This window comes from Heloderma suspectum, chromosome 1 (assembly GCF_057233095.1).
Source record: "Heloderma suspectum isolate Gila_16-S chromosome 1, 16-S_ref, whole genome shotgun sequence".
NCBI classification, from domain to species: Eukaryota; Metazoa; Chordata; class Lepidosauria; order Squamata; family Helodermatidae; genus Heloderma; species Heloderma suspectum.
In genome coordinates this window covers 251,095,653-251,112,528 of record NC_139458.1, presented here as the reverse complement: position 1 = coordinate 251,112,528, position 16,876 = coordinate 251,095,653, and the positions used below count along the sequence as shown (strand labels likewise).

General features: G+C 42.7%; 1 protein-coding gene across 1 annotated transcript in view; it reads right to left on the bottom strand.

Annotated features, from left to right (window-relative positions):
* PLEK (pleckstrin) overlaps nucleotides 1-6,170 on the bottom strand; it is a 35,333-nt gene extending 29,163 nt beyond the window's left edge. The window contains exon 1 of the mRNA XM_084823893.1: nucleotides 6,068-6,170. Within this exon, the coding sequence (XP_084680019.1) occupies nucleotides 6,068-6,148 (81 nt within the window). The 5' untranslated portion in view covers nucleotides 6,149-6,170. The remainder of the gene's footprint in view (nucleotides 1-6,067) is intronic.
* Between the last annotated feature and the right edge of the window lie 10,706 nt (nucleotides 6,171-16,876).

The following is a 16,876-nucleotide window of genomic DNA, read 5'->3' as shown; positions in this document are numbered from 1 at the left end:
ATTCAGGGAATGCCCCTGAGCATGTATAGAGTGCCTCCCCCTCACCACAGATTGATCACAACTGTGCTCACATGAGATTAAGAAGCAGAACGTACATGCAAATAATATAATTTCCCTGCAGGCCCAAGCAGCACCCCTAGCACTTTGCTTTTTAAAAACTAAGCACTGGAGAAAGAAACCCACAAGGTACTATCCCTTGTTATGAGAAGTTTCATATATAGAAGTACCTCTCATCTAGTTTGCAGTTCTCATGCACTTGCTAGCATAACTGTTAATGGCAGCACCAGGGCCTGTCCCAGTTAGGGACAGTTCCAGATTTGAGCTAACCCTCAGCAAAGTGCCAGGTGACCTGGTGCCTTCCAGATGTTTTGGACTACATCTCCCAGGATTCCTGACTATTGGCCATGCTGGCTGGGAATGATGAGAGTTGCAGTCCAACACATCCGGAGGGCACCTGGTTGGGGAAGGCTGCTGTAGCCTAAGGCTGCAGTCCTACACACACTTAACTGGTTGGGCGTAAGCACCGTTGAACTCAATAGGTGTTACGGTTGAGTCGATCAACAGAGGATTGCGAAGTACATTTACTAGGGGTGCAAGACTGTGGAAACCTCGTTGGGAAGAAGTCCCATTGAACTCAGTGGGGCTTACTGCTGAGTGGATATGTATAGGATTTGGCGGTGTATCTGGCAGCTTAGGAAGGGGACCTTCCATGCAGAACACATCTCAGTATCAGATGAGGTGGAGTTCTTGCAGAAGGAAAGAATCAATCTGGCTGTACTAAAGGGAAATGCATGTCATGTCCATGTAGTACGGTTGGCAGGAAAAGCTCTCCTCTGTCTCCTGGCAGGATCAGTGGCATGTTTGGAGGGAATGCAGGAGAAGTCCTTCATTGAGTGTGGCCATGCTTAAAAACAGACAAGACTCCTGGATCAGACCAAAGGCCTCTCTAATCCAGTGCCTGCTTCCCACTGCGGCCAAGCTTCCCACAAGCAGGGCATGGGAGCAAGAACCCTTTCCCAGAAGCTGGCATTCGGAGCCCTGCTGCCTCTGATCCTGGAGAGGGCATATAGCCATCAGGCCAAATAGCCATTGATAACCATATCCTCCATCAATTTGCCTAATCCCCCTTTAAAGCTGCCTGTTGGTGGTCATCACCCCATTCTGTGGAAACAAATTTCATAGACTGACTCTGCACTGTGTGAAGGTAACCTTCCTTTGATCTGTCCAAAATCTCTCACCATTCAGCTTCATTGGACCACCCTTAGTTTTAGTATTATGAGAGAGGGTGAGAAAACTTCTCTATATCCACATTCTTCACACCATGCATTTTATCTACCACGTCCCTCCATCCTCAACGTTTTCAAAACTAACTCCCCGCCCCCACCATGTAACTGTTCCTCATAGGGGACTTGCTGTAGTCTTCTAATAATTTTGATTGTCCTTTTCTGAACTTTTCAAGCTCTGCAATATTCTCTCCCCCTCCCTTTTTTAGGTGTATCAGTCAGAACTGTACATAATATTTCAAGTGTGGTTGCACCATAGATTTGTATAAGAGCATTATAATATTGTCAGTTTTATTGTCAAGCCCTTTCCTAATGACCATCAATATGGAAATCAGCTTTCTCACAGCTGTCACACACTGGGTCAGCATCTCCACTGAGCTGTCCACCACAACCCCAAGATCCCTTTCCTGGTCAGCCACTGCCAGCTCAGACCTCATCTGTGTAAATATGAAGTTATGATTTACTGCCCCAATGTCCTTCACTCTACACTTACTTTCATTGAACCACATTTTCTATTTGGATGCCCATTCCTCCAGCGTGGAGAGATCCTTTTGGAGCACTTCACAATCCCTTTTTTCTTTTTATCACCCTCAGTAATGTGGTATCCACAAACCTGGCCACCTCACTGCTCACCCCTAACTTTAGACAATGTATAAACAAGTTAAAAAGCACTGGTCCAAATTCACATCCTTGGCGAACCCACCTCTTACATCCCTTCATTGAGAGAATTGTTCATTTATTCCTATCCTTTGCTTTCTGTTCTTTCACCAGTTACCAGTCCAGGCTTGGAATTCCCTGCCCAATGTGGCCCCTCTCTAGCCTTCCACCAGATTGCAAAGACTTTTCTATTTGGCAGCCTGTTTAGACCAGCCTTTGCCAGCCTGGCGGTGCCCTCCAGATGTTTTGGACATCTCGCATCAGTCCCAGGCAGAATGGCCAGGGGTCAGAAATGATGAGAGTTCTAGTCCAAAAGATCTGGAGGGCACCAAGTTGGGGAAGGTTTTGTTGCTGCATTGCTCTTAGTTTTTAGCTGGCTGACTTTTTAAGAAACCGTTTTTACTGTCTCTGTGATTAATTTCTCTATTTATCATTGTTTTTGTATCATTTCCTTTTTGTTAGCTACTTTGGTGTTTGTTTTTAAGAAGCAGGATATGCATTTCTTAATACAAAAAGAAATAAAATAAAATTCCTCACCAATTATCATCAATAATTCCCTTAAAATTTAGAAGGAATTAATTCTGTGATCATCCAATGTACAACATTGCTGCATTTTCTGGGGTGGACTGGAAAGATTCAGGTAGCTGTTGGAACCCAACAGATCTTAGTGAAGTCTCATTTGAGGCTGAAGCAGATTCTTTCACTCAGTCAGCAGTTCTCGGAATATTCTTGCCAGATGAATAATGCTCATTTTTTTAGTGGGTGATGGGAAGGAGCAGAGATAGAAAATTAAGAAGTAGCCTCCATGCAACTTCCCTATATTGTTACTTCTCCTTCCCCTTGTGTCTGTTATACCACATGCCTAGAAATAACTACTTCCCCCAGCTATCCCATCTGTCAGACATAGAGAATCTTGAAGTCAAGTCCATATATCCATCATGCCCCTGGTGAAAAAGCTTTCCTACAACTGCTGACATAAGTTAGGGCAGCCTTCCCCAACCTAGTGCCTTCCAGAAGTGTTAGACAATAACTCCCAGCATCCCCTAGCCAGCCATATCCAGAGGGCACCAGGTTGGGGACAGGTGACCTGGTATATATCTCCTAGATGGGTAGCTCCTAGAGCTCCCAGTTTAGAGGAATTGTGCAGCGATTCTGTCTTTCCTTCCTAAGGGATTTGCTGTGGCAAGACAAAAGATGGAAGAAATAGTGGGGAAACATGGGAAGGTTAGCAATGGTTCCCCCATAAAATTCAGTGTTTTGACGCAGGGCAACTGTATGATATGAGCCTCATCTGGAAGCACCTCTAGCTTCAGTCATTCATGCCTTAAGCTGCAATCCTATACACACTTACCTGAGAATAAGTCCCGGTGAGCTCAGTGGGCTTTACTTCAAGGTAGACATGCCTAGGATTGCACTGTTAGTCACTTCTAGGTTGGATTACTGTACAATGCACTCCATGTGTGAGCCAATGTGGTGTAGTGGTTATAGTGCTGGACAGGGACTTGGGAGACCTGAGTTCTAGTCCCCATTCAGCCATAAAGCTCACTGGGTGACTTTGGGCCAGTCACTGACTCTCAGCCCAGCCCACCTCACAGGATTGTTGTGAGGATAAAAATGGAGAGGAGGGGGACTATGTAAGCTGCCTTGGGTTGCTTGCAAGAGAAAAAAAGGTGGGATATAATTGGAGTAATAAATAAAATAATAATAACTAATCAAATGTGGGGCTGCTATTGGAAACAATCTATTGGTTCACAATGTGGCAGCTAGACTTGTGTCTGGGATTGTCAGGATTGAACCAATTCTGTTGCAGCTCTATTGGCTTTCAATTTGTTTGGTGCCAGCTTTAAAACCCTAAATGGCATACCTCAGGAATTGCCTCCCTCCATATGAACCTGCTCAAGTTCTGTATTCAGTTTCTGAGGCCCTCTTCAAGGACTCTTCACTCACTGAAGTGCCATTTCAGTGGTGGCACCTAAATGATGGAATAGTCTCCAAGACAAGTTTGCCAGGCCCCCTCTTTGTCTACTTTTAAATGGGCTCTTACGGCCACTTTTGTTGCTGCTATGTTTTTTTTTTATGATGATACTTTATAAAACTTTTTTTTTTACCGCTATTTAGTTCACTGTTAGATTTAGTTTTAATTTTCTCACAGTTTACATTTTTATTGTAAGCTGCTTAGAGTGTGATTTTATCAGAGAAAGCCAGGATATAAATGGCCACTTTTAAAAAGAAAATAACCTTTTGCAGAAATATGAAGTGAATGACACATATTTTGCCCTTCTTTGTTGCTGTAAAGGCACTTAGAATTCCCCCTCAGAAATACTTCTGCTTTGGCAAGTCCCTTTTCAGTATACAAGAATCCTATTTTGCTCCCTCCCATGCCCAATTTAGTTTATCTTGTGGTCTGGGCACTTCCTGTGTTCCCCCCCCCTTTTTTTTTAGAGTTCTCCTACTCAGCAAGGATTGCCTTTATCTTATGTTGTGTGCATTGTTGTTTTTAATCGCCCTGACTCTCATTAGCTTAGGGAGGTAAATTTGGTTTGATTTTAATTCCATTGCCCACCGTAATAACAGACCATGATCCAGACTTCTGTATACACAGCATTTCCAATTCCGTTCCCTGAGAATGAAAGACTGTATGCCCACATGGGGAATTTTCATTGGCATTCCAAGTATGTTCATCTTACTGAAGATAATTAAGAGCCTGTGGGCACTTATGGTTCCCTGTGTACACTGAAGCCAATTGGTCTCAGTGATAGGTTTTGTTCACTCTTATCCTTGGTGTGAAGATGGGGGTGAGGGTGGGGGTGAAGCAGAATTGTGCAGAAGCTGCAGCCAGACCCTGAATCCAATCCACAACTTTGGGATCAATAGAGTTGCATCCTTCCCATCTCATCCTAGCCCATCTGTTCCTGACAACAACATTGTACTTGGGTACTAACAGGTTTAGGGTTGTCAGGGCCTTATAACACATGCTGTTAATGACGGGATGACATGAACAACATGATAAGCAATCACATTGTGTGCTCTTAAAAATTCAGTACTAGGGCACTGCGGGGGGTGGGATTGTTATCAAGGCTTAAGCCTCCTATCCTTAGCTTCAATCTCTATGAATTTCACCCCCTGTGCAGCACTTAGAATTAGGGGAACAAAACCTCTCATTGGTGCCAATGGGAAGGTTTTTTCTCCTAATGCTAATTCCCATGCAGGGAGGGACATTTTCACAAAGATGGTGGCTGAGGAGGGAAGCAATCATAATAACAATTCTGCCCCTCCATGCACCTGGTATTTATTTAAAGAGGGATAAAACATGATATCATTAATAATCGTATCGTCAATGCCGCATGTAGCTAGGCCCTCAGTTTATTCCCTCTGAGGTCCCATTCACAGAGAACACAGTAGCTACATTCAGTCTAATCCTGGCTCACTGTAGATTTCCTAGGAGCAATTTAAATCAGGTTTAAATTGCTCCTTTCTCCTTATTTCTACAGAGCAGTTATTTGGCCTTCAGTCACCAAGGGAACTAACATAACGTCCCCACTGAGGTAAAATACCATAACTTGCTCCTAGTTATCATTCTGGAACTGCTCTCCACGCAGCATCTGTTGACAGAAAAGTGTCACTGATAATGTCATCCTAGAATTCAGAGTAGAAACACATGTAATAACGGAGAAAGGGAAACCCATACCTACAAAAATATTTTGTGGGAGAGTAGTCTATAGAACCATAGAATCATAGAATAGTAGGCTTGGAAGGGGCCTACAAGACCATCAAGTCCAACCCCCTGCTCAGTGCAGGAATCCATGGAAAAGAAATGGGTGGAAATGACATTAACATACCCAATCCTGTGTTCGATAGATGCAGGTTTAAAAGCTGGCAGTTTAAAACCATTGGATGTGCACAGAGAATAAACGCCACTCTATATTTCAAACATTTGAAAGCATTGCAGTTATTAATTACACTTCTTATATAAATAAATGCCATATAAATGCCCTGTCCCACTGGCTGAAGGTTATATCTTTCGGTTTTACAAGCTCAGCTAAGAATAGGAAGCTCTGCATTCCCCTTTGCTTTAAATAGTATTTCCTTCCAGCAAAATGTTTAGACAAAATAGGCCGCACACATACCTTCTTCACTAAGTATCCCTCCCTTATACGCCTGGGTTCTCGCTCAGGTCCTTGTTCCATGCTTGCACTATTCTTTCGCATCCTGCAGAATCCAAATACATCTGACAATGAAAGGGTTTTGCAAGATGCCTTTATACAGTTGTTACTTTCACAACTTCCCCTGATTGTTAATCACATGAAAGCATGGTCATTTCCCCTTCCGGAAAAAGGAAATGGAGAACCAAATGTAAATGTTAAGCTAAGAACTTTTTGACCTCTTAAAAAATAAAATACATAAATAACAATAATAATATCTACCCTGAACCATCAGGACATAAATAGAAAATAAATAAATAACTGCTAATTCAAATATTTACATTTCTTCCAGAGATCAGAGATTCTCTTGTTAAATTAATGAGTAAGTAATGCATGTGAAAACACATTTCAAGAAGCGCTCTTGTGTCGTAGCAGTCTGCTGGAGGATTTTTGGCCCAAACCAAACCTGGAACATTAGAAAGAGACCTTATTAATGAGATGACCTTACAATGGATTTATTACAACAGGGCCTTTTCACAGATTTGTATATGGTAAAAAGTACTGGGATAGGATTCTCCCCAAATGAGCCCAGGGTTTGTCCAAGATATTTTGCTGCCTGAGGCAAAGGACAAGATGGTGGCCCCTCCCATCCCATGTACAAAAGCCAACTGGATGGAGCTGCAGTATTCTTCAACACTGGCAATAGGACAGTGTCCTCCATTGCACCTGAAAGTAGCAGGGTGCAGGGAAAGCTTCATTGCACATGGTTCTGTCCTCCAACACCTTGCTGCCACCTCCCAGCAACTACCAGCCGAGGCAACTGCCCCACTCTGTCTAGCAGTAGCGCCGGCCCTATATGAGCCTACTCATCAACTGAGCTCTGTGGCTGTGGTCTCTTATCCATCCTTGCATCAACTCTGGATGGCAATGGTTAGGAGCTGGTCTTTCTCAGTGGTAGCCCCTAAATTATGGAACATTTTCCAGAAGATATACCTCTTTGTTGACCTTTCAGAAGGGTTGCAAATCTCACCTTTTTGCCAGGCGATGGATCAAAAACTAGATTTTCCATGGCTTTTGAAAATTTGCATTGGAGTATTAACGAAGATATGATTCTGTTTTTATTTCTGGGTCTTTTAAAATGCATTTTTACATAAAATAATGTCAACCACTTTGAATGGTATGGAAAAGCAGTCTAGGAGTATTTTAATAAGTACATAGAGAGACAGGAACAACCTGGTAGTTAAAATTTGAAACTAGTTACCATTCGGAATGCCAGTTTGATGAAGAGCCTGTTTAATTTCATTAGGGACCATTGGTACCTCAATACCAGTTTCAATGGTGTGATCAGGTAGCTTCCCCCATACTAAAATCCAACACACTTTCCCTTGAGTAACATACTCATACTAGTGCCAATCCAACACCAGTAGCTATATCCTACATTATAACACAGAAGGGAGTATCCTTGTTTAGGGGTGGGCAGTAACCTGTTGTAATGGATTAGTTACTCATTGCTTGTTTAAAGGTGAGATGAGAGCTCCAGGGTACATGTATAAAGTCTCTGAACCATGAATCAAGAAGTCCCAATTTTTAATTTCATCTCTGCCATGGACACAGGAGATGATAATGGGATTAGGGATTAGCCTTCCGCAACCTGGTGCCCTCAAGATAATCACTACAACAAACATACACACCATATAATAAAATTTGGAATGCTAGAACAGCCTTCCCCAACCTAGTGCCCTCCAGATGTGTTAGTTAGACTGCAACTCCCATCATTCCCAGCCAGCATGGCAACTGGCAGTTGTGGTCCAACACATCTGACCTGGAGGGCACCGAGTTCGGGAAGGCTGCACTACAACAATAAAACTACAGAACAGCGGAGTTGAAACATTGCTATTTGAGGGTTGCTGTAAGGATCAGGACCTAAAAATGTACATGAAGCTTTTTGAACACTCTGAAGTACAATATAAATGCTTAAGTATTATTCTTAACTGTTTTTTAAAAAATTAAACAAAAATCAGACAGCCACCAAATCATGGGATGCTGCTTTGGAAGGAGAGCTGTGCTGGTATTCACTGCTTTTAAAGAAAGAAGAATGTGACATGAACATTCCCATGCTTGAATAGTACAACAGCAGAGCACTCAGAGCAGCAATATATTATGGGTTGTATCTGGAGTCCTCATGAACAGAACTCCGCTCACAGAACACTGGAGGAAGTGGGGCAAGCAATGTTTGCTTATTCCTTCTCCCCCTGCTTCCTCCTGCAAAGCTGCTTTAGAGGGTTGCAGGACCCATGGAGCTAGGAGACAGGAGCCCTTGCTGGATCTCAGTCCCCTCTACAAATGAAAGGAGCCTTTCCATTCACTGAAGGGACATTCTGGATCAAACCCTATGTAAAGGTAAAAAATATCCTGTCGGCTCAGAGAAGTCGTTGCCACAGACACAGTCCAATTAGTGTCTGCTATAGAACCACACTGGCACATTTTACACAGTATTTACAATTTTAATTAATGTGCTGGCTGGAATGAAGGTGGAATATTCCCATTTCCCCAGACACTCTGGATGTTTCCAAATGAGGCTTTTAGCACCTGACTGATTTACAGGGGATCCAGACATCATGTTCCACTCATAACCCTCTTGAGTTTTCCTACTGCTGCTTCCATCTTTCTTCTTATCAGAGAAAAGCTATGAAGAAGGAAAAGACCGAATAATTGCATGATGTCTTCTCATTGGTCATGCTAGGAGCCTTCCATTCAGAAGCCCCCCAAATATCAGACTTTCGAGTCTGGAAAAATTCAGTCTCCCCACAACAAAAGCATGACATAGGCTATATCATCCTTCCCCACCCTGGAACCCTGCAGATGTGTTGGACTGCAATTCCCATCATTCCAGCATGGGTACCGGGTTGGTGTGGAAGACTGATTTAGAGGAAAGATGTCAGGATACCCTACAGCACATGTGTAACAACTATATAAGTTATTGCAGGGTGGCGGGGTGACTGGAAAATCTCTGAAAGTGCCTAGTTATATTTCTATTTTCTAATGACATGCTTAGCCAGTCTGCCCAGCTCTGTCTTGCTCAGTGATGAGCACCCTCTTCTGGTATTACTAGAAACAACACGTTTAAAAAACACACACAGAGTCATATCTTCTTGTCTACGTACGTATATTGTAATGTCCTTTGTATGACAATCATTATGAGTATTGCACTAGTAATCAAGTTTCAGTGTTACAGCTACAGCTTCAGCTAAACTGTTAGGCTGGATGCTAGATCATTAACAGAGTCGCCTAATCTATGCTCAGATTCAGAAACAGAAGCATTTAACCCAGTTTTCATGAGTGACTGATTCTGTTACTGCATATACTATTTTCCCAAAAGTTCTCCAAACTTACAACAGGTTTCACTTGGTATTTCCCCACTATGAGATGTCTTTTAGCCCTCATCCAGTTACGGAGATCTACGTGCATCCTGACTTTATCCATGGTTTAAAATGTATTCAGGTTAGAGTTGCCAGCTGACCTGACAAAAATGGCCAAATGTGTTCTTGTGCTTTTAACAGAAGCATGATGTACAGAAATCAGCAGATGAAGCTTTCACAGCATGGAGATAAAAACATGAGCATCTGCTAGTGTTTGCATATTACAGACATAATTACAGGAGCTGGTTTAAAAAGTTAGCAACCCTAACTCAGATTATGGGATGAAATTAATTCAACCGGTCTCAAAGTCAGCTCTGCTGAGTACACATTGGCCCACGGCCAATGTATTGAACTGATCTGAAGACCAGTGTGCACCACTTGTTTGCTCTGAATCTTACCCGGTACTTACTGGGATGCAGGCCTAAATTTCTCAGCTCTGAAATACAATGCATCTCACTTTAGCATGCAAGACTCTGACCAGGTAACCTGTGTGCCTTGCTCAGTCTGCTGTCCAGGTGCTGTTGATGGGCAGCTTCAAGGCCCAGCTCTTTCTTCTGATGGTGCTTTATCTTTGAACCAGACTTAGATTGGACAGCCCTTCAAATAGACAATGCCTTCCAAAAAGAGGATGATTCTCTAGCAACCTTTCAAATAGAGGATATCCTCTGTAAAACAGGATGTATAGCCACCCTATCCTGCCAGAGATCTGCACTGATTGCTTGTACTGGGCTTCTAAAATTCACTCGAGCAAGGGCAGCATGCAGCTCGAGGATCGCAGATTGCCCACCCCTGGCCTACGACTTAATCTAAACCACACTTGACAAGAAGCAAGAAGTATCTGAGAATAAAGTAAGTGGGTCTTAACTGGACACTTTTTACTGTGTTCTCTTCCTGAATCCTATTTTTCTGGAAAATAGAACAAATCTCTAGAGCCCATCTTACAACCCTGCCAGTGTTGTGAGCAGGGCTTTGGTCCTTGAGTTGACAGTGCATCAGTTGGAAAGAGAAGAAACCCTGGTGTAGCAGAATTTTAATTCTGCTTGGAGTGCCTTTAGAAGTGATGGTTATGATAAAGCCAAATAAAGGTTGATGGGGCCCCGAGGCAATAATATTATTTGAGGGCCTCTGATCTCATCCTTTTTGTACTACAAAGCTATATGGTATAATGAAATAACTTTTATTTTGCCTCATCTGGAAGATTCCACTCAAGCAGCAGTCATTAAGCCCTCTTCAGAATTCATTTACATTTCTTCCTCAGCCGTTATCATGGTGACACTATTTCTAGAGCTACATGCAAAGTACATTTGCATTAAGTGAGCATTGCTAAAATGCATTACAGTGTGTTTGACCTTTTCTTACTTTTCTTTTTTAAATTGGATTTTCATTCTGACATGAAATTAAAAATGCAGGCAGCAAAAAAGAATAATACCGCATACAACAAGGTCACTAATTAAGGCTGCCATCCTACACCACCAGCTTGTAAAAAAAGACCCATTGAAATCAACAAGGACTGCAACTCCAGATCCACTTACCTGGGAGTAAGCACTATTGAACTCAATTGGACTTACTTCTGAGTAAGCATGTATAGGATTCCACTGCAAGAGAAAAAGGGAACGCATAGATTCGAATATTTTTACATTGCAATCCTATACAAGTCTACCCAGAAGTAAGTTGCATTGCTTTCAGTGAAGCTTACTCCCCTGTAAATGTGTAATAGGATTGTAGCCTTAAAATATCATGCTTACTTATGGGACAGTTAGAGTAAAACAGCCTAACAAGAAACATATTAACTATTGAGAGAGTGTGGATATGTAAGTTATGTACCTGAAAACATATGCATCTGTATTTTATTGGGATATGATCAGAAACTTGAAGGGCTTCCATATAGGAGATAAATGGAAACCATGGCCATTTCTTTGATTGTCAGAAGAAGCACTGCTTTTTGTTTCTATACTTCATTCTATATATTAAACAGGGAGATATTAGAGAAAACAGAGTGAAATGAAGAATTTTAGGTAGGAAAATTGAGTATGATGAACTAGGACTTCAGTCCTACAAAACTATGTAAATATGCATTTCGTAAACTTTACAAATGAACCAAACATCACAAGATGACCCCCAAAGACACATAGGAGAAGTATGGAGAGACACTTCTGGACGTAGTTCTACATAACAATGCCATCTCGGACTATATAATGAACTTTCAGCATTTGAAGGAATTGTTCTACTGGAAAACAAATGCCATCAGTGAATCTCATTATTAAAAGCTGATATGGGGTTGTGGTTTTTTTGTATTTGTGTTTGACATTTGATAAATAATGAAAACAAACCATGCATATAGCCAGAGATGTCTTTGAAGTTTCTACTGAAGTTGCTCATGTGGCTGGAGAGGTGAGCTGCTTTTTAGTTATACCTGCCACTGTGCATTCAGTTCTCCAGGTGCACATAGCTTCTGGAATTATAGGAAAACACACACACACTTTCAGACCTGCATGATATGGGGCCAAGATACCAAAGTGTAAAAGGAAAAGAAAAAAATGTCATACTCCAGGATCTCCTAGGTCCAAGCCTCCAATTTGCTGTGTATACAGAGAGTTCAGAATACAAATGCAGAGCTGAGATAGAATTGCCAATTGACTTTCACAGTTTCCCACTGCCCCATTCCTCAGAACATCCAGATAAGGGATAGAATGCAAACATAGAATATTGATATCCAAACACAGAATATTTATTTCTCCCTTTGAATGCAGGAAGGAAGCAGAAACTCCTTTTCATGGACAATAGTAGCTGCAAATTACTTCTTTGATTATGAAATATCTCCCTCCTGCCCCCTCCCACATTTATATGGCAAACTTATTATACCAAGAGCATTTCTACACCAGGCTAAAATCCTGCAACTCTACTGGAGCTTTCTGCTTCCACTTTAAATGCAGGATCCCAACAGGATCCCTTTCAATGCGCTTCCCTTCCCCCCACCACTTTCCCCCCCTTATCTGTGTTGTACTAAGTGTGCTATAATTTGATAGCTCATTATCCCTGATCTTTAAAAAAATAGGATAAAGATCATTTAGCGCAGGAACCGCCCTGGAGGATGACGATGTCATGTAAAGGACCCGCAAACTTCCTTGAGTAGCCAATCTCAATAGCAGGATAAAAAACCTCATGGAGAAGCCCCAAGTGTGTTGCCCTTGACCAAAAAGCCTACACAGGCATTTCCCAGGCATTTGGACATTAGTTGTGGCCTGCTTTTGTGGTGTTCTTTCTAGGTGGTGGTGGTGGTGCTGGGAGATTTTCATGTATTGAGGATGAATGCTGCTTGTAGTGTATTGTTTTTAGATTATGTTTTTATGGTGTTTATTTTTGTTTTTTATTATTGTGCTGAGTGATTTGCGGTTCTTTTTCTCATAATTATGGATTATGGTGATGTTTCTGTAGTGGCTTCCCATATGTCCTGACTGTTCTATTGCCTGTCAGTTGTGTTATGACTATAGCAGCCTTCCCATACCTGGTGCGCTCCACATGTGTTGGACTAGAAATCCCATCACACCCCAGCCATGGATGATGGGAGCTTTATTCCAATACATCCAGAAGGCACCAGGTTGGGGAAGGCTGCACTACAGTGTCTTGTTGCAATGTATCAGATGAGTAAGTTGCATTCATGTTGCTTCCCACATTGTAGAGAAATGGAGCAGGAGTGTTCTTCAGTCTTAACCATGTTTCACTCATACACCCATTGTGTACTGCTACCAGGCTGGATCTGATGACAGTGGAAATCTATCCATGTGCTCCCACTGACCCATGCTGCTTCTGCTGTGTTACTAAAATACCCCGAGTCAGCTTGCAACACTACTGCGGTTCCACAAACTGTGCTACTGTGCTGGCACAGCTGCCACCACATGTCCATCCTAAGCTTTTATCTTCAAGGTGGAACCCATATGTTCTAGCTGTCCACAGTGTCCTTATTCACATCCACCATTTTGTTTGCAGACGTGCTGCATCATTAAGGGCGCAATCCTATGCATGTTTAGACAGAAAAAAGTCCTACAGCTCCCAGAATTCCCCAGCCAGCCATGCTGGCTGGGGCATACTGGGAGTTGTAGGACTTTTTTCTGTCTAAACATGCATAGGATTGCACCCTAAAAGAAGTAACTGTGGCTGGTTGCTCAGCACACCAAGGCAGTTTATGAAGTGTTTAACCTGCTTCACTGCAAGACATGAAATCACACTGTCATAAATCCTACACTTAATGCACTCTGGCTGGAATCCTATACCCACTTACCTGGGAGAAAGCCCCACTGAATCACTGGGACTTTTATCTGAGTGGACAGTGGCAAACAGGCCTGGTATCAGCAACTGGGCCAGCTTGGGCATTCTGGGGCCCAACGGAGCTGATGCTGGTCGCAGCAGCATCCTTTCTTTCTTCTTATTTTAAGAACATTTTCTAGCCAGGGTGGAAAGCTGGACATATGGTTGCAGATGCTAATTCTATTATTTTGACTTTAAACTATTTTCCTTTTTCACAACACAATAGTGCTTATTATCAAGTACATTCAGGGCAGCAGAAGCAAGCTCATTATATTCTCATAGTCACAATGGTTCTATGATATAAGTGAATTTCAAATGCAAAACTGCACATGCGCACAGTCTTCCTTTTTAACCAGGGTTGGCAAACAGGTTTTGTCTTTGTTTTTAAACCCCACCCCCAAATATCAAGTCCAAATATCACTAAGGTCTAAAATGACTTCACCGCATGTGCCCCCCGCCCCAACAGCTTTGAAGGTGGCCTTCACCATCTCCATTGCTGCCCCCATGCTGCTGAAATTCAGCAGGGCATTTACAAAAAAATCACTGGTTTGCCTTTGAAATTTAGCAGGAAAACACTATGGAGACCCAGAAGTGCCACATTTAGCTTGTTTTCTAGTTAAATGTGGGCATTTTGAGTATCTGTAGCAGTTTGCTGCCAAATTTCGGCCACAAACTATTGGGTTTTTTTGCCACTCCAGGCAGTGCAGAGCAGGAGTGCAGCCCACCAGGGAGTCCAGCACCTGAAGTTGCCTATCCTGACATAGAGAGAAACAAATCAGTAGCCAGTGATTCCACTGATACTAAAAGAAACAATGGCTCTTCAAAGCAGAAGAAGCCCAGAACTATGCACTGAGCTTAAAAACAAAAAAACAAACAAACCCATGATGGCAAGCCCTTTTCACAGCAGAGCTCACAGCCCTGCAGCATAAATTTTCACATAGTGCTATCTTTAGAGAAAATGAAGTTTTCGACGTTGTTCTTCTCCCTCATTCAAAGCCTCCAAATTAAAGCAGCAGCACAGTCTTTCCAAAAAGGATCGACTCATAACAAAAGCACATAAGAAAAACATTTCCCAGTTTTCCGTCACAGATGTGGCTACTCTTGCATGGACATTGGGCTGAGCTCAAGCTGAGAAAGGCAGAAAATAAGAGAAAACTGAATATGTCCCAGAGCCAAGCTAAAGCATTGTGTTTATGTCTTGCCTGCCTTACTGCCCATTCAGGCAGGCAGACAACACATACATTCAGCTGTTTAGCTTGGCTCTGTGGCATATTCCATTTTTCTGCTTACTGCCTCAAAGGACAGTACATTAGTTAAGAAACATATTTCTAAAAGCCTCACCTTCCCAACAGTGTACACACATTTATATGGAAAACTCAGAATGGACTAGTAATATGAATAGGATTGTAGGATTTATAAACCCCTCCACATCAAAAGATTTCAGGTAAAAATGTCACTCCACAATACAAACAAATGCACCGATAAAACAGTGGCTGGAATTTACTCATCAGTCAGGAAATGCCTGCCTAGAAAACTCTTCAGCAAACACAGAAAACAAAGCAATGTGGCTGCATGCCTGGTCTGGCACATGAGATCCAAGAGATCCGTGGACAAATGCTGGCTGCTGATGTAGGGCCTGCTCATGGCAATCTCTTCCAAGGGGAAATCCTCCAAGTGGCATGTTGCGTCGATATCAAACCCATGTAATCATTTGGGGGCTGTGAACATGGAGTTGCGCATCACACCTCAAGCCAAGGCGGAGCTTAGAGAATGTCCCCCTGAAACAGATGGCCATGAGCAGGCCCTACATCAGCGGCCAGCATCTGTCCACGGACACCTCCCAGAGCACCAGCAGGAGGCAGCCTGCCACCAAATATCACTTTCGGAGCCCCTGAAATGCACCACTGACACAGAGCCTGGGTCAAAGCATGTGTGCCTCCCAAGAGAGGGAAATTCACAAAGGGCAAAGGTAAGAGTGATGACCCACACCAAAGCAGCTGTGCTCAAGGCTTGCTTCTGCTTCCTCCACGCCTTCATGCATCCCAGCTCCAAGCTGCATGAAATAATGCAGCAAACACAGCGTTGTTGTTTTTAAACCATGCTCTCTCTCTCAAGCTCGCTCTTGGCTTTCACAAGGAGGCTCAGGGTAATGAATCGTGGTAGCAGCAACAGAAGAGGGGGCATGTAAGAGCCCTGAAGCAGCAGTGGGCACGACTGGTGTAGCCTTCCCCAACCTGGTGTCCTCCAGGTCTGTTGGAGTACAACTCCCATAATCCCCAGCCAGTTTAAGGATGGTTGGGCTATGGTAAGTGCAGAGCAGGGAAGGGAGGCAGGGGACTCTACCACTGACACTGTCCCTTCTCATTTCAGCTATGGGACCATCCTTTCCACCACTGGCACAACTGGGAAGGGAGTTGACTGAGTGCTAGGCCAACCAGCTACAGCGAGGAGGATCAGAGGGCAGGCAAATGGGCAAATAGAGTAGAGGGCACATGAGAACCCTCTTGCCCAGTCCCGTGGAAACCTAAAGTTAGCCTGGACCAGGGTGGCCACTTGTGAACTGCCAAAAGAGAAGACATGTATCACCCAAAAAGAAGACAAAAGAGGGCAGTGATTTGCATATAATTTGCATGTGCTAATTTATATGTACAGCTGCAAATCTAGAAATAATTATAATTTCAATAGAAATAGGGTACATCTCACCATGGTATGGAAGCCTAAACACTGAAAACAAAATTCCCAAAGCACAAGATTTTCTAATTCGAATGAGATTTTAGGTGTTCATTTCCTGTTCTTGCCCCATTTTTCATTCAACAATGCCTGTGTTTTTCATGGTCCTTCTGTTTTCCAAAGCATGTAGGGGTGCCATTTAGGGAAAGTTGTGAAGCAGTCACCATGGCCCTCTTGTTTTAGACCACACGTAGGTATTTCTCAAGGGATACACATATTTCTCAGTTATGACAAAAAAACTTAAAAAGTTTTTTAAAAAGTATTAAAAAGTATTAAAAAGTATTAAAAAGTAACTCAACAAGCTCGTAAGATGCTCTAGCTTTGCCCCCCCCATTGCTAT